Raw genomic sequence first — 27,233 nt, forward strand, 5'->3', positions numbered from 1 at the left:
AGAGCGACATAATCCGGGGCTGTCTTCGAGGCTCTTCCGTGATGACGTAACGATTTGAGGCGGAGTCTGCCGCTTCACAACAGGAAATCGTTTATTGTTTTAATAATCGTCCTTTAAAATGTATTCCGTTCAGTGTTCAGTCGACTCTTTTTGATATTTGATATTGTTGATTTTGATTCGCCCAACGAGTTAGTTGCTAGCATTTTGGATGTCTCATTAAGAGTGACGTCACTTCGCTTTAAACGTTGACGGCGGCAGTCAACAGGTTGGTTAGCAATGGTGCTTGCTAGCTGGTTTTGCTAACGTACTGTTTTTTAACTTTATCTTCCGAACTGCATCGACTATAAAAGCCATAAATTCAACAATATATCTTTGGTATACGTCTATGAACTAAAATGGAGGAGTGTTTGGGCACTTTGCTGAATTCGGACCTCAGGTTAGTTATGCCACTTGCTTAGTTCGTGGTGATGGCGGCTACGTCATTCATTTGTTTGTCTGCACATTTTCCAGCTCGGTGCTGTCGGCCTGCGAGCCGGAGCTCCAGGAACTGATGAGGCAGATCGATATCATGATGAGCCAGCAGAGGAGCGAGTGGAAAGCGCAGATGCGGGACCTCCAGCTGCGGCTAAAGAGCAGCCAGGAGGATATTTCCGCTTGCAGGGTGCTCATCCAGCGCAAGGACCTGGAGGTAAAGCATACGTGGGGAAAATGTGGGGAAAAGTCGCAAGTTACAACTAATTTTATTTGCGGTTGCCAATGACAAGATCAAGTATCAATATTGGGCCGATACCGGTCTTATATTGCACTATATTTCTTCAGACTATAAGCCACAACTTTTTTCTCATGATTTGAGCCCGGGGGCTTTTGGTCCAGTGCTGCTTATCTGCAGTTTTTTTATTTCATTTTTTTGGTAGCCACTAAGAGACAATCCATCGGTAAAACAAATGTGGGTATCGGTTCAAGGCTTAAATGCCTTTGCGGCTTATAGTTCAAATAGTACGGTAGTTATTGGGAAGTTGCAGAAGGTGCCAATATCAGCCATGGATACTTAGGGCTAAAAAAAAGTGGTAATCAATACCAGTAACTACTTATAGAGTTTGTTACTGAAACTCCCGCTTTTGTCTTGGTTGCTGCCATTGTAGATCGGAGTTCTTCGCAAGCAGGTAGAGGACTACCAAGGTGGACGACAAGACCTGGCAACCAAGTACGAAAAGCAGCTGGAGAAAGTCAGGGAAGAGGTGAGGCACTTATGTCGCTCACTTTCACGCAGAGAGCAGGACAACACACAATTATTGGACTTTAATATTACCATTTACTTGGTTGTGGAAATTCCTTTTTTTTTTCATCAGTTGAACAAGTTAAAGATGAGTTATCAGAAGCTTGAGCGTAGACATATGAAGAAGGCCATCACTGAGGAACCAAAATCCAAAGAAGACGTGTCTGAAATCAGGATGCTGAAGGACAAGCTCGAGGTACCAAATTAGGTTATTTTTCTCTGTGACGTCATCAAAGTCCCATATGGCAAAGACAAAAAGCATTGTCTAAAATGGTACCTCAAGTAAACAAACCCTAATTTAACATTGCACGTGTTAGCCACCAGGGGGCACTACAACACATACAGACATTGATGTAAATGGAGCCAGAAATAACGGACATATTTTTACCACGCAATTTTTAATCTAATAAAGCTAAAAAGACAATTTGACTAAAAGTCAAATTTTATAGTTATTTAAAAAATATTTTTGAATAATTCATACGACTTAATATTTTCTTTTTAATTTATTTTAAATGTTGTTTTGCATGTTGTATTTTGTGAACATATTTAATATAATTTAAATAAGGAGACCATACAGAGTCATTACATATGAATTTATTAAATAAAAAAATATTATGATTCTATCGTTTGAATGAGAAGCTTTTTTTTATAATGACCTTACGTTGTTTTCAGGCCCAGAGTGCATCCGAGCGGCAACACGCCGACTGCTGCACCGAGGTTCAGGGGATGCGCGCTCAGCTGGAAAAAGTTCAACATGAGCTGCACACGCAGGAAGTGGAACTGCAACGCTTCCGAGCCCTGGAAAACACAAGGTTGGCGCATGACCGCAGGGAGCAACAGGTAAGGGAGAACATCTCGGTGACAAAAGAATTGGGACAGCCGGCCAACATTTGTTTTGACTAACAGGACAAAACGGAGGAGATCGAAAGGCTTCACAATGAAGCTCGGTTACTCAAACGCATGCTGCACGACAAAGAGGAAGCCAAACGGTGTGTAGTTGATGACACGTTAGTGTGCGTGATTCCATGCGTGTAAGAGTGCGTGAGTGTTATGCGTGTGTAGTTTGAGAGAGTGTATTAAATGTATTTTTGTGTGAGCCAGAGTTATAATAGTTTTAGGTTTTTCTTGATGGTTGTTTAGTTTTTAATCAACTTTATATGATCTGGACTTTGGAGTTTAGAAATAACTTCACTGATCTGATCACAATTTATAGAACTCAAAATATTCATTCAATATAGAATTTGCCAAACCGATCACTGACATCATTGATCACTCGGCCAGTTATGACATTATAGTCGATGTCCGATTTTGCATAAAATGCCAAATGTTGTCCGATCTTGAGCAAGTCAGTCAGATTAGCATAAAGTCTTATTTTGAGGGTTTTTTTCTTTGTTTTTATGTCTTCAAAATATTTAGTTTTGTTTGTTTGGATATATGATCTTAATTTGTACAGACGAAGCTAAACGACATTTATGCTACATTTATAGTTTGTTTTCTAAACGTAAGACGTACTTTGAGTTAGTTGCTGATTTTATTAAAGTTGGGATTTTTTTTATTTTGAATTTTTTGAAAATTACATGCATCATGGGGTTTTAAAAAAAATAATATAAAAAAGTTTTTTTTTATTAGCTTTTGTTAACTATAATCTTTTTGATGCCAACATTTTTGTATATGTGTGTGTGTGTGTGTGTGTGTGTGTGTGAGAGAGAGAGCGCGTCTGATTTTAGCGTATTGTAATGTGTTCATTGATGTGTCTTTTTGTGTGTGTGTGTGTGTGTGTGTGTGTATGTGTGCTCATGTGTTTTAGCTCCTTGGAGGAGCTTCTGAGGTCTCACGACTTCGCCAGCGTGGAGAAGCTTCGTGAGGATCTGGAGAGGACGTCCGCAGAATTGGACCGCACCCGCACATGCGAGGCTCACCTCAACACACAGGTGACGCGACTCAAAGAGAGGTACGTAACCCGCTCACCGCCTCTGTCTTGGTTGCCCCTTGTGTGTTGTGTGTTTGCTACTGTATTGTCTGCATTATTATTGCCCATTCGCGTGTGTGCTCAGGCTAGAAGAGATGAGCGTTCAACACGTGAAGATGCAACAAGAGGCCAGGGTGCTAAAAGACGCCTTTGATGCGTCAGTTGCTGAAGTGAAAAGGGTTAGACTTTTTTTTTTTTTCCTCAAACTTCTGACACATCCTCAGGCAGGAAGTCAACAAATATTATGTTATTTTTCTTTTGTTCCCCAAAAATGAAAACTCAGGATTTATGCACTGTATAAGGCGCACCGCATTATAAATCGTCCTGTCAATTTTTGAAAATATTTAAGGCTTTTAAGTGCACCTTATAGAGCAGAAAATACGGTATACATCATTTTAAGCATTCCATTGGCAAAAGAATATAAAATTTGAAACATATTTTGGTTTCACATTTTTAACTTCAGTGAATTACTACGTATTATTATCGGTTATTTATCATGTTTATATTTTATGGACATTCTCAGCTACAAGAGGAATTGTCAAGGGCGGAACATCGGCACAGTGGACAAATGGATGTCCTGAAGAAGCAGGTTGGTTGTTATCCATCCATCCATCATCCATCCATCCATCCATTCTCAAACCCATGCAGGCTCAGGGAGAACATGCAAACTCCACAGAAGGAGGAAGGAAGGAGATGCTAACTGTGTTGAAGTCTCATGAGGTCTTGTGGTTTTGCAGGCTCAGGCGCCATCTGCTGCACAGACGGAGCAGGACCAGCCGCCACTGAGGCCGGAGCTCACGCAGACGCTTCAGGCCACGGGCAGGGACGGGCCGATATTGCGTGGACATGCAGACGAGCATTTAAAGATGGCTGCAGGAAGGTATACTAAACAAGGAAATATTCTGCTCACATTTACTAATGCCATGCAAGCCCACAATCACATGTCCATTTTAAACAAACAACTATAGCAGCAGCATGATGTTCATTGGCTTGTTGGTTTAAGTTAGATTATTCCATAATCGAGCAAATAATAAAGTAGGCAATAAAACAAAAACTGCAACAGAGCAAAAGGCAGTGACTTACCTTCTGATCATATTATGGAGTAGATGGAGTGGAAAAAACGATATAAATATGAGGATAGTGCAAAATATCATGTTGTGCAAAATTCTGTATTTAGCAGTTTTTCCACACTGCGGGGTTTGTAAGGTGCATGTGTGCGTGCGGTAAAGTGACTGGTGATGAGGCAGATTAGTGCAAGAATTTGGATAATAAATAAATAAAATCTCATTTTCTTTTTTTCATCAGTCATTTTAGACGATAACAATTGTAATCAGTTTTAAATGTAGTAAACCCAACAAACATTGATATGAAGGGTTTCATTTTTCAAAAAATAAATCCTGTTGAAAATATTTAGACAACAACAATATATACTGACTTTAAATCATCTTTTACGTGAAATTCACATTCATAGTTTGAATGCTTAAATGTCACAATGAACTCATTCTATCCCAAAATACGTATTTTTACGTATCTTTAATGAATCTGGGCATTCAGTCCTAGGCATTTATTTATTTTAGATTAACACGACAAATTAATCGAATTATTTTCATTTATTGCCCATCTGAACCCGAGTAACGCCGATTGAATTTCAACAGCGATGCCGGCGAGGGGACCTCCTTCGACGGTGATATCCAGCGTCTGTTCACGCAGCTTCACTCTCGGCAACAGTTTGGTGACAGCGGACTCTCCGGCGGGAAGTCGGCGCCAACCAAGCACGCGCCGGAGGGGCGAAGCTCCGTCTCGCCCACGCCGCCGGTGAGCGAAGTTTGTAATAGTCTACTCTTTCACATACAAGTGGTGCACTTTTTTGTTTAGATTTTTTGGGGGGTGGCTTGAGTATTTTTAAGAAACAGTCATTTGAACCGGGGTGTGTAGACTTTTTCTTCAACCGGAGTAAGAACTACTTGAGCAAAAAAAAACATTTTTATTTAGGTACTGTACAGCACTTGGAGGGTGAGAATCCTCTGGCGTTTTGTTTGGATTCTAACTGGAGTTTTGATGTTTTGTTCAGGATGTTTGGACAGCGTCTTCTCAGGTGGACGCCACAGTGTCTCACTACTTGGAGAAGGAGCGACTTCACTCCAAGGAGCTCCTGCACAAATTGGACACTCACATCCTCGGCATGGGCGACAGCAACGCCGCCAGCGTGGCCAAGCGCCTCAACGCCAAGTCTTCGTAAAGGTGGAAAAACAACACTTTTTTTTTTCGTTTTTTTTTTTTTTTAAGACGTTGTACATTAAATATGTCTCAAAAGTGAGGTGTTTTGCTACATCTCGTTTTTTGAAATAGAGTTTCTGCAAGTGGTTGTATATTTATGTATAAAAGGATATCTTTAATAGTGCTTTCAAAATCTAGACTTTAAAAAAATACATAAAATTATTTTAGATATAAATATAGAAATAATATTTAGATATAGATGTATATAGTTATTTTTGATATTTTGAAACAATGAACATTTTTTGGCAGAAAAACTATATTGACTATATTAAATATGGTATTTTAAAACACAAACTTTTGTCATGTTTATTTTATTTTAAGTTAAAAAATATTATTAATACCTTTTTCTAACAAAATGAAAAGGTTATTACCTTTTTTTAAGTTAGAACGTGGACTTCACTGGGACCCTTCGGTTGTGGCATGAAAACCACAGTTGATATATATAGTTAAGTGCTAAATATAATATAGGTACAAATTTAAAAGAACTTAATAAAAATGCACTTGCCTTTTAAATATTAAAAGTGACATACAACTGAATTTTGTTTTGGCAGCAATTCTTCCGTTTGCCACTAGAGGGAGCCCACACTGTGGCATTCATTGAGAATCACAGTTTCAGATACTGAACTCAAGTCACAAACTCCGCTGGGATTTTGCAGTCTGGTGAGGTCATGAAGGCCATTTGACCTGAGTGCCACCAATCGACCCCCTCGCCTCCACCTGGCGGATGCACTCGCTGAAAGTGAGTGTGATGAGATTACAATTAAGAGATTCACAGCTGTGTCTTCATACTACATCTTATAAAAAAAAAATTAAAAAAACTTTCAATTTTGCACATTATGAAAAGTCAGCATATTACTCTAAAGATCTAATATTATGGGAGAAATAATCTATTTTGAGAATTAATGATGAACTGACCAGGAAAAAGTCTGAGAATAAAATTGTTTATTGGACAACAAGATTTTTTTTTTCCTCCAGTCTTACGCAGTTCTGCCTAGCGACAAATTAGAAAAAAATAACCAATGATTAATCAGAAGAATCTCTGCAAAGGCTTTGCATCCCATTGAAGCCTCTCATTCCGACCACCTGCTCGCCACCCTCTGCTGACACCCTCCGTGTTGCCTGAGGTAGGTTATCAGCTCTTTACTGGCCATCTGGTAGAGGGGGCGGGGCTTATCACCCCCAGAGGCTTTGTTCAGCTTTCTGTCATTTTTGCAGCCCTTTGTGAGGGACAAAAAGATTGTACGGGCAAACATCATATTGTGGTTGCATGTAAAATTGCAATTTGAGAAAGAAAAAAAACACTAATATATATATATATTATGTGTGTGTGGCTAGGGGAAGAATAATCACACATTTCTATTTCATGAAAACAATTTAAATATGAAATTAAGTTCAATTTATCTGGACACACAAAAATGTTCAAGTTCTACACACATCACACACACATATATATTATAATATATCATGAATGGCCAAATAAGTGTAAAAGGTTTGCCTGTTTTGAAAACACTTCAACGTGCATTTCAGTCTTTGTTTGAAAAGAAAAGCTCCATATGCCGTGTGTGTGACAGGTGCACATGTAAGTGCTGCAGGGCAGGACATGTTCTTTTGTGTGTGGAAACATCTGCCGTTTTGCTTAAAGGCTTCACATGAATCTTTCCACATGGGCTCAGTGGCCATTTAGTCTACACTGAGTAGGTGTCAACCAAAGTAACAATAATTTGATGCCGATAACATAATACGTGACTGGAAACAGCACTGCAAGTCTAAAAAAAACGTTAAAAAGTTTCAAAAGTTATAACAGACGCAGACGCTAATCATTGCTTGTGTTAGCATTAGTGTTAAGCTAGCATATTAATGACTGATGAAGCTTTTTGTTTGATCTTTCTCATTTTATGTTTCATCTTACCGCTATATGCACTCATAACTCAAGTTCATGTTACCGCAAAGCAAAAGTGAATGTTAGCAATAGCATTAACCTAATGTTAGCTTTAATTCAAAAGCTATAGCCATGTTTGTTTGTATGTTTCGTATTGCGCTCATACAGCATTCATAACTCAAGTTCATGCTCATAACTCAAAGCAAAACTGAACGTTAGCGATGTTTGTTTTTTCCCATTTTATATTTGATAACGCCCATACAGCATTCATGTCTCAAGTGAACATTCGTAACTCAAAGCAAAACCAAATACTAGCCTTAGCTTTACGCTAGCGTCTCAAAGAATAAAGCTATGTCTTTCTTATTTTATGATTGATTCTACTCATATCTCTTAAGTTTACATTACTCAAGGCATACTCAAATATTAGCAATAGCTTTAAGCTAGCGACTCAAAGACTAAAGCTATGCCTTCGGTTGGCATTTCCAATTTTATATTTGATACTGCTACCATTCAGCACTCGTATCTCAAGTTTGTGTTCGTAACTCAAAGCAAAAGCAAACAATGGCCTTTTTTTTTCCCCCTTTTCGAGATTATGTACAAAGTTCACGAAACATTGTCAGGGTGACTATGGACACCCCCCCCCCCCCTCCTTCCTCCCAACCCCCAGCAGCAGACTGCGGGCTAGGTCAGACGCCATGGTCATGGTAATTTGAGGAATGTGTCCATTTCCTCCTTTGCGGGGGTTGTTCAAACAAAAGAAGCTTCTCACACCTCGGCTCGCATCACATCAGCGCGCAGCAACTCGCATCATTGTGCTCAACCAATCGGGCCCCAAAGCTACGCCATCGCCGCGGCGCTTACGTTTTCCCATTGCCGCAAAAAGAAAGGTGTGTTTGTTTATGTGACAGTAGCGTTTGGGAGACTTTTGGAAAACTGGTTTCTACACAGTCTGTTTTTGTGTAAACGCTACAGGTGAAAACAAAGAAATTGTGTTGTGTACACAAGCGCTACTGTTGCAATACCACTACAGTCAACAAGAATGAATGTCATCGTGTCCTTGAACGCATCGCAACTCAAGAAATTTTGACACTCGTAAACCAAAGTATTCTCATTCATTCCTGTTAGTTCTGATAAATTCCCGTTTCCTTGGAATGTTTCCAACTAGACGATCACCAGAATTTTAAAACCTGACGCACATCTCAGTCTTCTGAAAAACGACTATGATATACAAATAATAAAATGAAGCCGACTTGAGTGGAACAAATAAGTGGTTTAACTTCCTTGGAACCTCCACATGCACAGACACACACAACATTGTGGTGAGAACAAATGTCAGAGTCTCCTAGAACATTGGACTACTTGTGCAAAATTGGAGACAAATTGCAAGAAATAAGGCAGAAAAAAATCCTGCGGGTGCTACTACAAGTGACCCTAAAATGGTCGCTTAAAACCAAAATGGCAGCCTTTTTTTTTTTTTTTTTTTTTTTATCTTTTTAGGATTACAATGGCTGATTCAAACCGAAATTTCAGGCATGACTTCTATATGTTGCCATCGTGTTGCCGGGTGAAACTGGCTTTGGGGGCTGGCTTTTTGAAAAATCTTTGAAAAATTCGCAATTGGATGTTATTGGATGTGACCCAGCAGTTGCTGTTGAATTTTTCACTAGCCTGGCTTTGAACTTACCTAAATTGGTCTGACTTAAAAATGGTCATAAAATCGTCAAATATGAATATAAATGTACTTTCAACCCCGCAAGATGGTAAGCTGGCATCAGCCTATCCATACATATATGTATATATTTTTTTTGGGGGGGTGGCCTATACCCCCTTTATGTACAAAATGGTAAAAATGCAATAATAGCAAAAGTAGCTACACTGTATGTTTATATATTTAGTATATATTATTATATTTAATTGAAATGGGACTGTTTATTATGTCATAATTAGAGTATTATGACTTTTGAAGACTGTTGCATTATGGGAGTCCTGGCGAAGCCAATCAGCAAAGTCATTGAAACACTTGCAAATGTCATAAGTTGGCCTTTAGCGTCACCCGTGGTTTTGGGGTGCTAATACTAAAAGATTCTTTTGCGCCCCGTTCGCGAGTCGCCATTGAAAGGATTCATGCAAAAATCAGGGGAAATGCATAACAAAACATCGGGTTTTCAATATGTCCAAAATTGATAATATTTCAATTTTGAATGGCAGTAAATGAACCAGACATGGGCTAAATTTGACACCTATAGGGTGTAGCTCTAAACCTCCCATTTGCAAGCATTTGAAGGGATGGCAGTGTGGCATATTGAAAGTCATCCTGTTTAGACAATCTGCAATATTTTAGCCTCCTAATGTTTTTTTTTTTTTTATATGGTTTTCCTATGATAATCACACTTCAAAAAGCCCAAGTTGTGTCAAAATTTTCCCCAGGGGTTAGAATTCCTACCTACTGTCATGTTTTTAAGGGCAACTGTCTTTTAGGTGATTTTTTTTTATCCCTGCCCCAAAAAAATGCAATGTTCTTTGAAGGATTCTTTGAAAGTGACTTCCAACTAACTGCTCCTACTCATGAAAATTTCCGGCATATTTTTTTGGATAACATTTCCCTTTACGTAAATATTTTATTGGAAATACTGCATCCAACCTCTTCGAAAACTGAATCACGCACAAAGACGACATTGTGCCGATTGGCGCGAACGGTTAGCATTTTAGCGCCGCCGGCCCGTTTCTTTGCATAACGGCTCGTCTTATCTGGAGACTAGTCTGCTGTCTGTTTAACTGCCATGCAAATGAGCAGGTGGACGGTTTCCCTCGCGGAGATAAAGCCAACCTGCGCCATCTCAGGCCCGCCGTGCAAGCGCTAACAAGCGCCGTTTTGTTTACAATCTGCCAACGTATTAGTCAACACCCCCCACGGATGGCCAGCTGATCCCCAAAGAAACATAAAGTAGTAGCTGGAATAGTCCTCGGGGCGGGGGTCGGGGGAGCAGCAGATGGCAGGTCTGCCCCCGTCATGTCTGCTTTTTGGGACGGGAACAATGCATCTCTCACAGCTTCCACTCAAAGGAGGGGAGATATTCGGGGGCGGGGGGTTGCGGACAGCTGGCGGGCAGCGTGCCTCGTAGACCGACAACTCGCCCGCCGACACCCCCTCCCGTAGACCCCCACGCCGCAATTACTCGGCACGAGCCCCGGCTTAAATATTTACCCGGCGCATGCAAACACGCGACAGTTTTTAATCCTGGACCGGGATCGTTACAGATCGTTTCAAAACTCGCATTTAGCGCTTGTGGCATTGTGTTACAAATTATGGAAATGCCCTTCATTTTTTTTTTTAGGATATCACAAAACGAATCAAACACCAGGGAGCTGAAATTTCCAGCAAATGTTTAAAACACGTACAATTTTAAAATGCGACGATTCCGACATTTCTATGTGATTGCAGCTGGACGTGCGAGATTTTTTGTACAAAATTAATCATTGTCCAAATTTTGGACCATATAAAACCATTATAATTACAATTTTTGAGGTGCGTTCATAGGATTTATGACCATGATTTTCCTGCAATTTTTGCAACATTCCGTTGAACGGCAACATTCTATGTTGACATCTGTTTCACCTCAAAACAGTAGGTGGCGGTAGAGACCAGCTAAAGTGTCATCGTCACTTCACAGGTTACAAAGAAAGACCATAACATTGTTTAATTTTTTTCTGGGTGTTAATAGATTTAACCTACATACAGTATGCATGGATAGAACTAATGCCACTGAACAATTTGAGTGATTGGAAGAAAAAAAATATTCATAAATAACTTTAAATATTTCGCCTTTTAAAGCATTTACAGTAGTATTGTTTGCAAAATGTGTGCGTGAGGGTTAAAAGTATTGTTATCACACCTTTCAACCACCACAAATAAAGTTCAGATGCTCTAGTATGCTTTTGAAGATTTTGTTTTTTTTTTTATTACAAGGGCAGTTTTTGAGGAATACTAGGATTTCCGACAGCAATGAAGGCAACACCTGAAGTTTTTGATTAAATGGGTGATTTTAAAGGCACGCTTTGAGGGAAAAGTACAATTTCTGATAGTTCCTGAAGGCTCAGAATTTTAGTTAGTTAATGCGTGGATGGATTGATGAAGAGCATATGGGAACCTGTGATTTCCGACTGTCTCTGAAGGTAACACCTAATAATAGATGGCTGGATGGATGAAGAGCATATGGGAAGGTTTGATTTCCGACTGTTTCTGAAGTCAACACTTAAGGTATAACCCAAATGGTTATATAAAATTTATTTATATACAAATTAACCACAATAGTCTGAAAGGATTTCAAAAGTTCACAACAAACTTCCTGTGAACTAAACTCCCATAAGGACAAGTAAAAATAGATATCCTGTCTACTTTGTTTCTCCAGCTAGAAAGCTAAACATTTATTAGCAAGTAAGAAGCTAGCTGGTTGTTAGATAGAATGGCAGTTTTTTCTGGGAAAACTAAGATTTCTGACAGTCACTGAAGGCAACATCAGACCCCTGATAGAAATCTAAACATTTATTAGCAAGTAAGCAGCCAGCTAGTAACAAGACAGTTATTTAGCTAGAATGGCATTTTTTCAGGGAAGATTGGAATTTCTAACAGTCCCTGAAGGCAACGTCAGACCCTTGGAAATATAGCTAGGTGGATAAATAAAAATCAAGACATCCCCCTCTCTGCATCATCATCATCATCATCATCGCCGCCACCCCTTGCCCAACGCCCCATGCCATTGGCCGGGCTAGCCCCCCCCCCAATCCCTTTTCCTCTTCTCCCTCCTCTTGGTGCGTTTGATCCCCGGGGGACGTGGAGCCTCAGCATTCCTCTCATTCCTCCCTCGCAACAATCAGCCTGTGAGCCTTTATGAGCCTCACACTCACTCAGCTCACTCACACACACTCGCTCACACGCGTGGACTGGATTTGCGCTCTCCGGGAGCTTTTCGGGGGCTTTTTTTCTGGATTTTCAAGTGTTCTTCTTTGTGGGATGAGACTAAGATTTGGTGAGTTTGGGGAGTCTTTTGAATTTTTTTTTAATTGGGTCATGTTCCAAAACTGCGCAAGGATATGAACTAACGTTTACATGAGTATGGAACGGGATTGGAGGCAGTTTGATGTCAGGTTTGGTCATGCAGAGCTAAAGCTAGTGATATTAATTTTATTGCAAAATGATGCATTCATAGACATTTCAGTGGCATTTTAGTGACATTCAAAGTACTTTTTTTTTAAAACGCCTTTCAAAAAGCGCAAGTCATAATTGAAAACTTTTTCAAGACAGAATGTAAAATAATTAGGTGACAGGCTATCAGTCAATTTTGTGTATTTTTTTTTTTAGGGGGGGGCACATTAAAGTTAAAATTCACTTTCTGTGGACATGACGTCTTCAGATGTTTTATGATGATTTTATGATTACTAAATACCATGTTCAGCCAAATTGCCCCTGGAATGTATTTTTGTTGGCTCTGTCCGTCTGTGTCCTTTATGTGGTTCAAAGTTTACAGCATTTGGAAAAAATCTCAAGTAAAAGGCTGTCTTTGACGAACAGCCAGGAATAAAATATCCAAATGAACTTGAAAGATTTTCAGTGTCTTTTTGAACTTGTGCAGTATTTTGCCTAATTTTGGGTCTTTTTCTTCTACATAATTAAATAAAGTACTTTAGCCACAATTAAAGTATTTTAGCCAAGAAATGGTGACATCTAATTGGTCGTATCATGTTGAACGTGTTGTCACCATCTGGGTGAAATTTCAGCCCCCTAGTCTTTCAATGTGAAATGCCTTTAATGTAAAGCTCAAAGGATTGGACTAAATACACGACGAGTGTGCCATCCATTAGCTAAAATACTGTGAGGATGATGTGGAAGAAAATGACCCAAAATTGGTCAAAATACTGCGAAAGAGTTAAATATACACACCAGTGCATCCCATGCCTCTTAAGTGCCATTTAGAGGAGTCAAAAAATATCTCAAGTGCTTCATGAAGCTTCATTTGTCACTAGATGCACCCCCCACCCCCCAAAAAACATGCTGAGGCTCTAATGACGGACTAAGGGATTGGTTGCCTGACAAGTGTGTTTTCCTTCAGAGTCCCTGTGATCCGTGCTGTTCCTCAAGTCCCCCCCCCCCCCCCTCCATCCAGGCTGGTCATGAGAACCGCGGAGGCCGCCCCGGGGACGGTCCTGCACCGCCTCATCCAGGAGCAGCTCCGCTTCGGGAACCTGACGGACACCCGCGCCCTGCTGGCCATCCAGCAGCAGGCCCTGCGCGGTAGCGGCGGCGGAAGCAAGAGTCCTCGTTCTTCCCAGGAGAGCCTGGCCCAAGACGAGGGCCAGTACCTGCACATGTCCACCCGGCAGGACCCCCAAGGCCAGGAATACCAGGGAAGCTGCGTTCATCCGGAAAACCCCTTGAGGATTTCCCACCAGGGGGAGGAGCTTCCCACCTACGAGGAGGCAAAGGTTCACTCGCGGTACCTGAAAGGGGAGCTGGACTCCGGCGTGGACGTGCATTGGGATGCCAAACGGGAGCACGCCCGATCCCTCAGCGAGCGCCTGATGCGGCTCTCCCTGGAGGGGGGCGCTCCGCCCGGGATGGTCCCGGCCATCAGCTCCTCGCAGAGTTTTCCACAGTTGCACAACGCCCCTTCTCAAGGGGACCCGCGGGGTCCGCCGCCGGGGTACCCGCCCCAGGAGCAGGGGGTGTACGTCCTTGAACCCGCTGCGCCTCCGTCTTTCTATTCTCAGCAAAGGTAGATGGTTGGCCGCCCGAAATCTCGGCTCATGGTCCGTAGTCCCGCAACTTGATTCCGCTCAACAGGAACGTCAGCGTTTTGGCGCCGTCCGAGGACGAGGGGGACGCCCTCAGGCGGGAGAACTGCAGACTGAAGCGGGAAGTGGACATCTACGCGGAGAAGGCCGCACGCCTGCAGAAGGTAAACAAGGAGGAAAGCCTGCAGATTCTTGTGAGGAAGTTCATCTTGCGTCTTCATTCTCCGTTTTCTTTGCTTACGTCATTTCAAGTCGTCTTCGCCTTTTCTGGCTTTTCTTGCAAAAGTCTTTTCAACCCACTTTTTCTCAAATTCTTTCCACGTTTTTCTTGCTTCCGTCGTCTTTACGGTACCTTTTATTTGTTTTTTATTTCAATTTCTCTGCATTTTAATATTTGACCTTTTTGCTTCTTTTGAGTTATCAGTATTCCATCTTTTTTACTTGATTTGTTTTCTCATTTTCCGTTTTCTTTCTTTCTTTCTTTCTCTCTTTGTTGCTTTTTGTTTTTGTGTTCGGTTTCTTTTTTCTTTCTTTTATTTTCGCATTATTTCTTACACTTACTTTTTATTCTGTCCTTTATTTCCTTCCAAACATCTTCACACCCTTGTAATCTCTCTCTCTTTTTTCGCTTTATTTCTGCCTTTGTTGTTTTGCATTCTTTCTTTTTGCTTTATTTCTCTTTTTTGCTTTCTTTCAACCTTCCTTTGTTTCTTTCTTTTGTTTTTTGCTTTGTTTTTCTTTACTTTCTCATGCTCTCTTTGTTTCTTTCTTTTATTGTCTGTGTAATTCCTTTCATTTTTCCTGCCTTTGTCTCCTATCTCTTGCTCCATTTTCCTTTTGTTCTCCTTCCATCGTTCTCTTTTCCTTTCAACTTGTTTTCTTTCCACTCTTCTTTTTCTTTGTTTCCTGCTTTGGATTCCTCAAAATTTCTTTTTTTTTTTAAACACTTCCTTAAGTCTTTTCTTCCTGCCGCAATTCTTTTCTTTGTTTCCTACCTTTGATTGATCAGCATTCTTCCTTCATTTCTATTTGTCTCCTTTGTTTTTCATTCTTTCCTGTTTCCTGCCTTCAGTTCCATTGCCTTTTTTCTTTCTTTTCTTCCAATAATTCCTGCTTTCACCCTCGTTTATATCGCCCGTATGTCTTTCATTCACCCTTATGTCCTTATCTTCTTCCTTCCGTTTCTTCATTTCTTTATTTTTTTAAATATTTCTTCCATTCATTCTCGCCTTGCGTTTCTTCCATCCAACCTTCATTCATTACACATATAATATTTACATCCTTCTTCCACTCCATCGTTCCCTCCTTGCATTGTCTGACTTAAGGTTTCACTTTGTTCTCCGCTGTCTCGCTAGCTGGAGAACGAGATCGCCAGAATCTCGGAGGCCTACGAAACTCTGATGAAGGGCTCGGCCAAGCGCGAAGCCCTGGAGAAGACCATGAGGAACAAGCTGGAGGCCCAGATCAAAAGGATGCACGATTTCAACCGGGATCTCAAAGGTACGACGGCTCCGAAGCCTCGCTCCATTCACAAACTTGAAATCGTAATCATGACGTGTCTTCATTTTCCAGAACAAGTTTGCGCGGCTACCAAACAGAGAGCGGACAAGGAAGCAGAATGCTCGGAACACAAGCAGCACGTCTTCCTCAAGCTGCTCGAACAAAGTACGTTGAAAGCCGATCCCAGCCTTGCAATTTTAATTGAACTCTTGTGGCATTATGATGGAAATTCCTTTGATTTTTTTGATGATATAGTAAAAGAATCAATGGGAAAAAAAACACTAGGGAGCTGAAATTTCCAGCAGATGAGTAAAACGTCAAATTTCAAAATGCAACGATTCTGACATTTCTATGATTGCAGCTGGACGTGCGAGATTTTGTGTACAAAAATAATCATTGTCCAAATTTTGGACCATATAAAACCATTATCATTACAATTTTCGAGATGCATTTTAAAAGGGTTTATCACAATGATTTTCCTGCAATTTTTCCTGCAACTCATTTAATTCCAAAGACGTAATTTTACGGGGGTTTTTTTTTGGCTATACATTCAATCCCAGGTACTTAATTAAATATGTTTAAACGTTAGACTAAAGGAGTGTCTAAAAACCTATCCCCATCCCTACCTTGAAACTTGAACCCCGCCAAATCCATCCGAGCCATTTTGGGGACGTGTGTGGCGTGATTGCCAGACTGCGGGTGTGCTTGTTTGCGGAGCGGACGCGGCTCGGACAATAGCAGGGCGTTTACCTCACCGTCTCTCTGGCGCTCTCCGCCTTATATTTTCAGCTTCTTGTTTACTCTGCGTTCCGTGAAGGCATTCCACAGCTTTTGGCAGTACAAAGCGACGCCTTGTGTTTGTACGTGTGTGCGTGTGTGTGCGTGCGTCTAAGTGGATCAGAGGAAGTCTGCATTCCCTTGGCAGGCATGCAGTCACCCTGTATATGTGTGTGTGTGTGTGTGTGTAGGGGGGTGTAATCAAGCCCCTTTCCAAGTGACACATCGGTTTCTGTTTTATTGATAGGGAGAAACGCTTTAAAAAAGTCAGTGTCTCTGCCAGGACACTAGTTGGCGATATCACGGGAAATTGACACTTGATGCTGGTTTAAATGCAGTTCTGGTGTTTGTTTTTTTTGTCCTCTTCCATGCTTGAAACACTCATTTGAAATCCTAACCCTACTTAGAAACCCGAGCCCTGGCTTGAAAGAATTTTGTATTTATAAACATATTTTTAAACCTTGAACCTGGTTTAAACTCTAATTTAAAGTTTTAAATTTCTGTTTGCCGACATAGTTTGACCGCTGCTCAACGGAACGTTGCAATAATTGCAGGAAAATCATTGTGATAAACCCTTTTAAAATGCATCTCGAAAATTGTAATGATAATGGTTTTATATGGTCCAAAATTTGGACAATGATTCTTTTTGTACACAAAATCTCGCACGTCCAACTGCAATCACAAGAAATGTCAGAATCGAAATTTTACGTTTTAATCATCTGCTGGAAATTTCAGCTCCCTCATGTTTTTTTTCCCATTGATTCTTTTAGGATAACATAACAAAATGCAAGGAGTTTCCATCACTTGTAACACGAAGCCACAAGAGTTAATCAAATCCTAAAAATCTGTTTTGGAGCCCCATCCCTGACAAGAACAATACCCCATCTTTTTATGTCTTAAATCCCTATCTCCTCAATTTAAAAGCCCTGACAAGAAACTCCAATTTGAATTCCTAACCCTGACCCCTGAACCCCTAAATCCTATCTGAAATCCTAAAATGTCATAAAAGCCCAACTTGAAACCCCAACCCTGACAAGAAACATCAATCTGAACTCGTGTGTCCAGATGAGGAGCAGCAGCGCGAGCGGGAACGTCTGGAGAGGTCCATCCAGAACCTGCGGATGTCGGCCGAGGAGAGCCAGCGCGGGCGCGAGCTCCTGGAGAAGGCCCTGCTGTCGGCGCACGCCCGCAATCGACAGCTGGAGGACGAGCTGCACAGGAAGCGCGCCTACGTGGAGAAGGTGGAGCGCCTCCAGAGCTCGCTGGGGCAGCTGCAGGCGGCGTGCGAGAAACGGGAAGAGCTGGAGCTGCGACTGCGCACTCGCCTCGAGCAGGAACTCAAAAGCATGAGGGTGCAACAGGTGAGGAACCTTTTTTCCTTTGTTACATTTAACAAATAAACGCCCGAAATTATTTCGGTACTTGCAGAGGTCATAAAATAACCCAATTATGGGGCAAAAAAATACCAAGAAAATATTTGGGTCAATTTGACCCAACTTTCTTGGTTGGCCTTTTATTGATCCTTCTATTGGGTTATTTTTAACCCAATAATAGTGTTATTTTTAACACAGTTTACACGTGAAAGATTGCCAAATTTGTGAATAATGTTTTTTATTTTGATTAATCCTGTATAGACTAAAAATTCTTCAAAAGCTTAGAATTTCAGTTTAGATTTTCAGATTTCTTTCGATTATTTTGTCCATCATTAAACAAAATGACATATGATTTGTGTCATTTGTGCAAAATAACCTGGAAGGACACAAATATTGGGTTGGTCCCTTATTGCCCCACGTGTGGTTTATTTTTAACCCAATTTAACCCAAACATTGAAGGTTGGCTTGATTTGACCCCATAAAGTGTGTTATTTTTAAACCAATTGTTTTTAACAGGAATCAGATCCTCACTTGAGGCTGCCATTCATGATTATTTCACAGAAATTCATTGGTAGAAGTTAAATTCCACCATGTATGCCTTTCTTTTTTTTCTTATATGAAATATTTGCAGATGCCGAACCAGATCTTGGAAATCTCGGATACTTCCTGTAGAACTATCAAAGAGTAGTTGTAGAACTTACTGTAACATCTTCCCATTATAACCTTCAGAGTTTTTTACATCTCTTATCATTTTGTGATTACCAGAAACACCCAAAGTCCTACTCAGATATGAAAGAGGACAAAACTGATACTAAAATTGATAAATTAAATTCATCCGTGTCCGCTACCCGTGGAGAACCGAAACAAAATTCCGACTAGTTGTTCAGATCTATTTATCTTGCATCAATTGTGTATGTCTTTCAAAGTATTTCCATGTGTTATATATTTTTTCCCTCGCAAACAATAACCACAAATGAATCGCAATTGAAATGGAATCCCTTTTGCCTTCAGAATCAGACATCAGGGCTGACATTCGAGCTGAGCACCTCATTGTCGAAGCGGCATCTTAGGGAGCGCGAGGAACGTATCCTGGCCTTGGAAGCGGACATCACCAAATGGGAACAGAAGTATCTTGAGGAGAGCACCATGAGACAGTTCGCCATGGACGCCGCCGCCACGGCTGCGGCGCAAAGGTACCGCGAAAAAGCATGGAGGCTCAAAAATGTCTCGCTCCCGCGTCAAGCCATTTTAACAGTTTTGGTTTCCTTGCAGAGATACCACCATAATAAACAACTCGCCTCGACTTTCACCCAATAGCAGTTTTAACGAGGACCTGCCTCTGACCAATCACAGGCATCAGGAGATGGAGAACAGGTATACGCTTGATGCCACAAGTTCAGAACTTCTCGCATTGCAATTTTTTTTCCACGATTCAGAAGTTGGATGAATTCCGTCTTAACTTCTTTATTTCAACAATTCTTTGACCACCAAAATATTCAAAATCCCAGCTCTGATCCTCCCCGATATCGTCGAAAGTTCAAGGTGGAGAAATAGAAAGTCTTTATATGCAAAATCCAACATAACTGCTATGTGGAAAACTAGACTCGGAAACTAAACTCTGTGAGAGAAACTTGAACCTCTCAACTGTTAACATTTTGTTGACGACCAAAAGACTCAGGTGCAGTCCTTTCTGATGCCTTCGAAAATTGAAGGTGGAGTAGAACGATAACAAAATCGAACGTAACTACAACTTGGAAAATTAGACTCGGAAACTAAACTGCGAGAAAAAAACTTGATTCTGACCCAGAAACGAAACACAGAAACTTCTAGGCCTTCTTCCGCAAGGTGACGGGTACAGAGAGCTCAGCACTAAAAATGTTAAATCCCTAAAACGTCATAAAAATGCTTTTCAATTGTTATCAATCTGTTAACCATCACAATACACTAAATGAGGGGTCCGATTCCGTAGAAGGTTGAAATTGGGTTTCTTGTCATGTGAGGAAGGGAATTTGGACCCAGGAACAGACAGGAAACAGATATATTTGCAAACAAATATTCGTAACTACCACTCTGAAAACAAGATTTGGAAACGAAACGCAGGAAAAGGAACTTGACTCGGAAACTAAACTCAGAATCAGCTGACCTTAGTGTTTTTACAATAATTCCTCCAATAATTCCACAAATAACGTCACGTTCTTTATCGACTAACATTAGCGCCCGTGCGTTGGTTCCAGGATCCGAGCCCTTCACGCACAACTCCTGGAAAAGGATGCCATGATTAAAGTCCTGCAGCAGCGCTCCAGATGGGAGCAGTGCAACCTGGAGAAACAAGGCCTTCGCCTGGCCAGGTCCGTCCCGTCCATCGCCACGGCGACCGGCAGTACCGAGACCAAAGGTGAGTCCGTCCCCCTTTGTTAACGCTGCGCCGTATCTGACTTGCCATGCGACAACTGGCCTCCAGACAGACAGAACGTACGCTGTCTAAGAAAAAAAAAAAAAAACGAGACGGCCCCTCCTGCCCCTCAAATAGACGAGGCGTTTTTACCCTGGAATGCGTGTCGCTGCCCGCCTCCAGAATAGCCCCGATCCAGAATAGTCACGGGAAGAACCAAGCATGTAAGTGTGGATGTAAGTGGGGGTAATTAAGCCACGTCTTTCTTTGTCCGCATCTGCAGGAAAGAGCCTCTCGGATGACCAGACAGGTGGCGCCGCGTTCCGCCGCAAGGGTGCCAGCAGGGACTCGAGCACCCAATGTGACCAACTAGACTCTGGGCCATCCAGGAACTCAGAAGGTTTGTTTTCATTATTTTAGTCCTAAATAATTGGAAAAGTTATTTACTTGTATCAGACTTCAGATTATATTTAGTAGTTTAGTTTATGGGATCCTAGGCTGCATTCAGAGATAGCTAAAGGTTAGCTTTAGCTGTAGCATTTTCAAATTTAGGTTTGTGGGATAGGTTAGCTTTAGGGGTAAGATTCAGAAGTTAGGTTTGTCGTTTAAAGTGGAAGTTTTAATGTTCAAGTTTGTCCTTTTGGGTTTACATTTGGAGATATATATATGGCGGTTAGATTTAGCGATAGCGTTTTAGAATTCCGGTTTTAGGGATTCGGTATATGGTTTATGGTTGAAGTTTTACAGTTCGGGTTTACATTTAGAGCTAGCTTTCACAATTAGGCTTAGCTATAGCATTTTATAATTTAGCTTTGTGGAACAGGGTTAGCTTTAGGAGTAACTTGTCTGTGAATGGTTTACGGTTGACCTTTTACAGTTCGGGTTTACATTTAGATCTAGGTTTCGCAATTCGATTTAGCTATAGCGTTTTAGAATTTAGCATTGTGGGTTAGTGTTAGCTTTAGTAGTAAGCTTTGGGGATTGGGTTTATGGATTTTGATTGAGGTTTTCCAATTTAAGTTTGTCGGTTTGGTTTAGAGATAGCTTTAGCGGTAGCGTTTTAGAATTTAGGTTAGTGAGTTAAGGTCAGGTGAAAACTTAAGGGGTTAGGTTTCGGGTTGAGGTTTCTAATTTTGCTTTGGTGGTTCAGGTTTACATTCAGCGGTAGCTTTAAAACTAGGTTTAGCTATAGAATTTTAGAATTTAGATTTGTCTGTTAGGGTTAGCTTTAGGGGTAAGGTTTAGGGTTTGGATTTTAGATTTTGAGTTTATGGGTTAGGTTTTACGTGCTAAAGTTCAGCATTAGGGTTTCTGAGTTTGACTTCATGGGTTACACCGAACTTTAAAACCAATACTGGACTACAGTCCCTTTGGTATCGAACAAAGTGATGGAACAAAAGCTATTTTGTTGATAAAGTCTTGTCAAAACGCTTATCTCGGACAGGCAATAGAAATAATAAAGACCGCAAGCTAGCAAGCTAGCTAGTTGTGAGTTTAGACTTTTAGCGTATGAGTTGAAGAGTTGGTTTGAGTCAAGTAAGACAAGGTCAGCGAAGATTGTACTGGCTTTAGCTTACCAAAGTCGTTATCATTGTCATGACAATGGCATCTTGTTTATCTGCTTTTGGGCGCAGATACTTCAGAAGAAGGAGTCCAGGCCTCGGAGAACGTCAACAAGACGATTGACTCCGAGATGGTGGAGATCCTCATCTGAGGGACGTCCAGTAATGTTGCTGTATCTTAATTTATTTCTTTTGTGTCATCGCTGCTCAACTTTATGGTCGCCTTTTAAGCTAACGTTTTGGACTTTTTAATTTAAAAGAATGGGAGTGATTGTCAATGTTCCTCGGTGGAGGCATCCGGCGTGTTTGAGGGTTGTTCTGTGTGACAGGACAATGCGTATTTAACTTTATTTATCTTTGGGGATGCAACGTTTACAAACCTCCTCTGAATGCGGAGCGGCTTTAGAAGATCCAGACCTAAAGAAAGTGCGCGGTGGTCATGCTTGTCGCCATCTTGTCGGCGGCGTACGCGGTATTTCCGAACGCATCGTAGCACTTCCGATGTTTTTTCGCGTGGCGCTGGGCCGGACTGTATGCGAGACCTGCGTGATAACGAGACAAGATGGTGAGCGTGCAAAAACATTTCGGGCGTCGTTTTTTTTTAGGAGTATCTGACTACAGGAAGGTACTACATTTGGGTTAGGGATAGATTAGAGCAGTAGTACTCAGAACGCAGTGCCATCTGATAAATAAAGAGTTGGATCTACATTTGTAGCGATATCTCTCAGTTTATTTTATTCAAAAACCCCAAAGGTTAGATCACAAAACATCCGTTTATGCATTTGCTTAACTGTTTGTTCTCACAAGGGTTGCGGGCTTGCTGGTGCCTATCGCAGCTGTCTCTGGGTAGGGGTCGGGTATACCCTAAATTAGTCACCAGTCAATCGCAGGGCAAACAGACAACAACTCGCACTCACAAGTTGGAGTGTCCAACATTCCTACCATGCATGTTCTTGGGAATTTGGAAAATTTGAGTACTCCAGAGAAAAAACACACAGGCACAGGGAGAACATGTAAACTCTGCAGAGGAAGGCTGGAGCCAAAATCAAACTGGTGGATGTGTAAACCAGTCTTCCACCATGCCCAAATGACAGTAACGTAACTTAGCAATAAATTGCTTCATGTTCCAATCCATTTGCTTTCAATTTGGAAAGAAAGCCGTACTTGTCAAAAATAGTCATTAAATTAAGGTGTTACAGTTCATGGATTCGGTTTGATGATATGTTTAAGGGTGTAGATTATGGGGGTTTTGTAGTCGGTTTAGAGTTAAGAATTTCGGGTAGGTTTGGGTTCATGGGGTAGGTTTTGAAAATTCGACGTTATAGTCAAGCTTTAGGGTTTCCTTTCAGAGTTTAGGCTTCACACGGGTCAGACCTTCCAGCTCGGAGCTAATATTTGCGGCCTTGTAAGCGCAAATTCCCCCTGGCCTTGCCTCGCCCCTGCACTGGAAGCTAATCTTCTCACATTCCTGGCCGAGGGAGTGAGAAAAAAAAAAAGGCTATCTAAAGCTGGGAATGCCAAGTCCCTTACCCCTCGTTAAAACGTTGCGCATTCCCCGCTTTAGATAGACTTTGCTTTCCACCATCAGCCAAAGTCCCCAAGTTTGCCTGGAATGTGTTTTTGTATTAAAGTGGAATGCCCACTCTGGAAGGGGGGAAATACCGCCTCGGTAGACTAATCCAGTTTGGAACTGTCGCCCTCAGTGTCTGTGGGGATTATCCACACGTAAATTCTGACATTTAAGGGCTCGTTCCATTTCTTGCTTTTCCATAAAACGCGCACACACACACTCAAAATATGAAAGAATGCATTTGCTGGTCAATGCAGTGTGACGGATTGACTAAAATGTCCCCTTGACTCTCTCGGATTGTGTGTTTACATGGAAGTGAAGTTAATATATATTGTTTTTTTTTTTTTCTGTAATAAGCTTGTGTTTGTGTTGTTTTCCGGTGCCAAAGATTCACTTTTATTAACGTATTCATTTCCAGTCTTGTAAGACTCCATCTCTGACGTCTACGGCCGTCAACGGCAGTGAATGAGTTCATGTTAGAACAGCTTGATACACAAAATGTCCTGATCGCATTCGGACATTGCTGTGAACTGTTTTTGTAACGTATGTATTATCTAATATTTCACCCACTGAGAGATTAAAGATTTTAATATATGTCCTACCAATGGCTCCGTTTTTTATTTTGACGTTGATTTATTTATCTAAAATCAACACAAAAACAATTTGATCTCACAAGACAAAAAAAATCTAGAATTTGGGATCAAGGTTGTGGAGTATGAAATTAGCTTTACAGGGAGAATTTACGGTTGAGAAAATGGATTCGGTTAAAGATTAGATTAAGCAGTTTTATGGTTTACATTTAGGGGTTGGGTATTGACTCGTTTTTTTTTTTTTTGAGGATTATGGGTTGGGTTTAGTTAGTCAAACAATTAGCTAGTTTTGAAATCAGATGCCAGTAAAAACTGTTCAAAAGGGAGATGTTTTTTTTTTCACGAAAACTTTAAAAGGTGACGACAACATGCAAGTTTTTAGCCAGATACTCGATGTGGAATAAGCATTTCGCGGCCACTTAAAATGATGTGGCGGGCTGTATTTAGCCCCCGTGCCTTGAGTTTGACACCTAAGGCTTACAGGAATATAGCATACGTAGTAAATACCTAATGTGGAAAATTTGTGACCTTTTACCACTCAAGATTTAAACTAGACTCTCTAAAATGGTTGTGGGATTATATTTGACTTTACTGTTCATGTTGTATGCTAGAATTTAGCAGAATTTTTTTCTAGTGTGGGAAGATTACAGTACTAGTGTCCTCTGTTTGGATAGGTCAAATATTTTACTCAATGTGGTACTGACAATCTAACTGATTGAATAACCATAACCAAAGCTTGTTTTCATAGAATTGAAAATTAAATTATATTAAAATGTCCAAAATGGTTAGATCCAGACCCCCACCCCTTTGACCCTAGAACCACTCCTGTGTAGTTCTACAGAAATCCTAGTACTGTGAGACTGGTTTTAAACTTTTTTCAGGCCCCACGATGTGATTTTTTTTTTTTATCAGTTCTCAAACCAGTTTCCTGTAAACAAACCCTGAAAATATCCATCTTTCAATGCCGAGATCCGTCTTATCAGGCATCTTCCGTCCTGGCATGTGCAGCTGTGCCCCCCCCCCAAAAAAAATCCTCGGCAAGCGTCACTTTTAATGTCAATATTTATGCTTTCCTCATTCCCCCGCTCGGTGAGACGACGCTGGCATTCCGCGGATGCCGCGCATTCTCTCGCCGCCGCCGTCTTCGCTTGTCGAATAAATGGTGGAGAAGCTCTTCCCGATTGGGGCAGGTGTCTCGGATATTTAGCCGTCCGCCTTCCTTGGCCTATTTCTCGCTCGCATACTCCGCATTTCTGATTAATTCCTCGCAAGTATCACCCTCCCTCGATGAACCGAGAGGAATGTTCCGAGTCGGAGCGCTGAATGATGGAACCTTGCTCCCAGGAATTGAGGCCTGGTGTCAGTCCATCCTCTCGCAGACACATCTGGATTCCTGCTGGGATTGCTTTGACCCAACATCCCAAGTCCAAGTGCATCTATGTTCCAACTGTCAAGATTTGGAAATTGTTTATTTTACTCGTAAGCCATGGATTGACCCCAAAATAGCGGTTTTGAAATAAAATGCCTGCTTTTCATTACCGTATTTTCCGCAATGTAAGGCGCACTGCATTATAAGGCGCACAGAATAGAAGCGCGGTAGTGGCTGAGGTTGCGTAAGGCATCCACTAGATGGAGCTGCGCCGAAGGGAATGTCAACAAAACAATCGGATTAGTCAATCAAAGTTTATTTATCAGAAATTAAAAATGATGATATTTTCAAAAGTACTATCTGAAGAATGGGAAAAAATAGAATTTGATTACATTAAAAGACTGTTTAGATCAATGCCAAGATGGATCAAGAGTTTAAAAAGTCCGTCAATGGATCAGGTCCTCCTTGGAAGAAAGTTTGCCATTGGACAGTTTGAATCTGATTGAATGGCCATGACGTGGGATGCCTCAAGGGTCAATCCTTGGACCCTTACATTTGATTTCTCTCTCGTCATCAAGTGTTGGGTTTGTAAATGCTTTTAGGTGTGAAAATAGCTGGACTGTCTGACTTCCTGTTTAATTTGAAATGCAAGTTTTTGAGAATTCTAAAGCTGGTTGAATTTCAGGTCTGGATGTTTGAGACTTTGAAAAGTATCAATATATATTTTTCAACATGGCGCTACAATTTTACATGATATAGCTATCCTTTTTTCTGAAAGCAGGCACAAGGAACCCCGAGTCAAAAAATGCATGTGAAGCTCTGTGCTTTGCTCACATTTTCATGGAAATTCCACAACTTCCTGCCTCCAGCTTCCATGGAATGTCAACCCCCGCCCCAGCTCCCCACCTCATCAGCTTTTCCACGAAGCTTCTGATTTTTGGACCGTTTCTCCCATGAATGAATGCCTGAAAACACGCCGTTTTTTGCAAGTCCTCGTCACCTTCGAAAACTTTGTGTATTTCAGGAGGTACTCTATGTTAGGATTAAAAATGGGCCTGCAACACTCATTTGAACCGCGGAAATTGGTAGAGGACCCATGCCGCAAAATGAGCAGGAAGTCAGCCATTTTAGTTCACAACATCCATTTTTGGGCTCCTGACACATATTTTGCTATTTGGTGGACACTGGACACTTCACGGAGCCCAGAAAAAAAATCTCAAAAACCTGAGCCTGAAATGGAAGGAGAAGTCCAAATATTTGCTTGAAATCACTTCTCCAGGAGAAATGGCATCCGATCTGCAGTTCCTCCCTACATTTATGAGTATATGTCCTTTTTATATTCCGGAACATCCAATGTACGTCATCAATACTCACATTGGGTGTATTACATGCTATATTTACGGCAGAATTACACAAAGTATGTCATCGATTTCCATGCCTTTGAAAGAGGACTTGGAAAAAGCTATTAAATGTTAGTGCTCTACTGTGATGAAAAAAAATGAGAAGAAAGGGGAAAAAGGAGAAGAAAGTCAAGCCTGAGTAATATTCCCCATGACAAAATTTATAAGAGCTACCATGCCATTTGGGCGGAGTTATTTTCAGGAAAACATGACTGCATTTGCCTCAATATGTTTGTTGTTTTTTCTTTTTTTCTGGGTTAATTTTAAAGCGCTTTAGAAACCTTCTCATCTCCCCTTCTGAAAATAGTAATGAAAAGATCATGTGTTAAATCAGTGCTTTTCAACTGTGTGCCCCTTGTAAAACATTTTTTCAGTCCAGTAACTCCTTAGAAGCATTTTTGGACCCAAAAAAATTCGATTTAAAACAGTGCTCTGCCATATGTGTCTGAATGAATAAAACATTGGAACTTCATTTGTTGTCGCTAGGTGTATTTTATTCAGCAACTTCAG

At 41.1% G+C, this 27,233-nt stretch overlaps 2 protein-coding genes across 5 annotated transcripts; both read left to right on the forward strand.

Annotated features, from left to right (window-relative positions):
• Window positions 1–40: 40 nt before the first annotated feature.
• cep63 (centrosomal protein 63) lies at window positions 41–6,222 on the forward strand. Of its 2 annotated transcripts, XM_088426295.1 has the most exons (13): window positions 41–436; window positions 511–688; window positions 1,143–1,238; window positions 1,350–1,472; window positions 1,949–2,116; window positions 2,183–2,265; window positions 3,084–3,227; window positions 3,331–3,424; window positions 3,769–3,834; window positions 3,983–4,125; window positions 4,901–5,060; window positions 5,317–5,486; window positions 6,074–6,222. In XM_088426295.1, the coding sequence occupies exons 1-12, from the start codon at window positions 396–398 to the stop codon at window positions 5,482–5,484; spliced, it is 1,464 nt and encodes a 487-aa protein (XP_088282421.1). In that variant the 5' UTR covers window positions 41–395; the 3' UTR covers window positions 5,485–5,486; window positions 6,074–6,222. The 2 variants fall into 2 exon arrangements, with proteins under 2 accessions (XP_088282421.1, XP_088282422.1); XM_088426296.1 differs by lacking the exon at window positions 6,074–6,222 and having other exon boundaries at window positions 5,317–5,816.
• On the forward strand, window positions 6,132–23,965 carry amotl2a (angiomotin like 2a). 3 transcript variants are annotated; one of them, XM_088426293.1, is made up of 12 exons: window positions 6,132–6,261; window positions 6,498–6,646; window positions 13,563–14,171; window positions 14,240–14,354; window positions 15,546–15,690; window positions 15,763–15,855; window positions 17,533–17,828; window positions 18,852–19,033; window positions 19,113–19,214; window positions 20,075–20,235; window positions 20,516–20,632; window positions 21,867–23,965. In XM_088426293.1, exons 3-12 carry the CDS (start codon window positions 13,570–13,572, stop codon window positions 21,944–21,946), a joined length of 1,893 nt encoding a protein of 630 aa, XP_088282419.1. In that variant the 5' UTR covers window positions 6,132–6,261; window positions 6,498–6,646; window positions 13,563–13,569; the 3' UTR covers window positions 21,947–23,965. The 3 variants fall into 3 exon arrangements, with proteins under 3 accessions (XP_088282419.1, XP_088282418.1, XP_088282420.1); XM_088426292.1 differs by lacking the exons at window positions 6,132–6,261; window positions 6,498–6,646 and adding an exon at window positions 12,153–12,428 and having other exon boundaries at window positions 13,509–14,171; XM_088426294.1 differs by lacking the exons at window positions 6,132–6,261; window positions 6,498–6,646 and adding an exon at window positions 12,153–12,428.
• Window positions 23,966–27,233: the final 3,268 nt, after the last annotated feature.

The sequence above is a fragment of the Hippichthys cyanospilos genome, chromosome 10 (genome assembly GCF_059441005.1).
Source record: "Hippichthys cyanospilos isolate Australia breed blue-spotted pipefish chromosome 10, RoL_Hcya_1.0, whole genome shotgun sequence".
Classification (NCBI taxonomy): Eukaryota; Metazoa; Chordata; class Actinopteri; order Syngnathiformes; family Syngnathidae; genus Hippichthys; species Hippichthys cyanospilos.

Coding starts and splice junctions, on each gene's coding strand:
- amotl2a (XM_088426293.1), top strand. CDS start 13,570: ATGAGAACCGCGGAGGCCGCCCCGGGGACGGTCCTGCACCGCCTCATC. Junction 17,829..18,851: donor AAAGCATGAGGGTGCAACAG/GTGAGGAACCTT, acceptor TTTTGCCTTCAG/AATCAGACATCAGGGCTGAC. Junction 20,633..21,866: donor GCCATCCAGGAACTCAGAAG/GTTTGTTTTCAT, acceptor TTTTGGGCGCAG/ATACTTCAGAAGAAGGAGTC.
- cep63 (XM_088426295.1), top strand. CDS start 396: ATGGAGGAGTGTTTGGGCACTTTGCTGAATTCGGACCTCAG. Junction 689..1,142: donor TCCAGCGCAAGGACCTGGAG/GTAAAGCATACG, acceptor CTGCCATTGTAG/ATCGGAGTTCTTCGCAAGCA. Junction 1,239..1,349: donor TGGAGAAAGTCAGGGAAGAG/GTGAGGCACTTA, acceptor TTTTTTCATCAG/TTGAACAAGTTAAAGATGAG.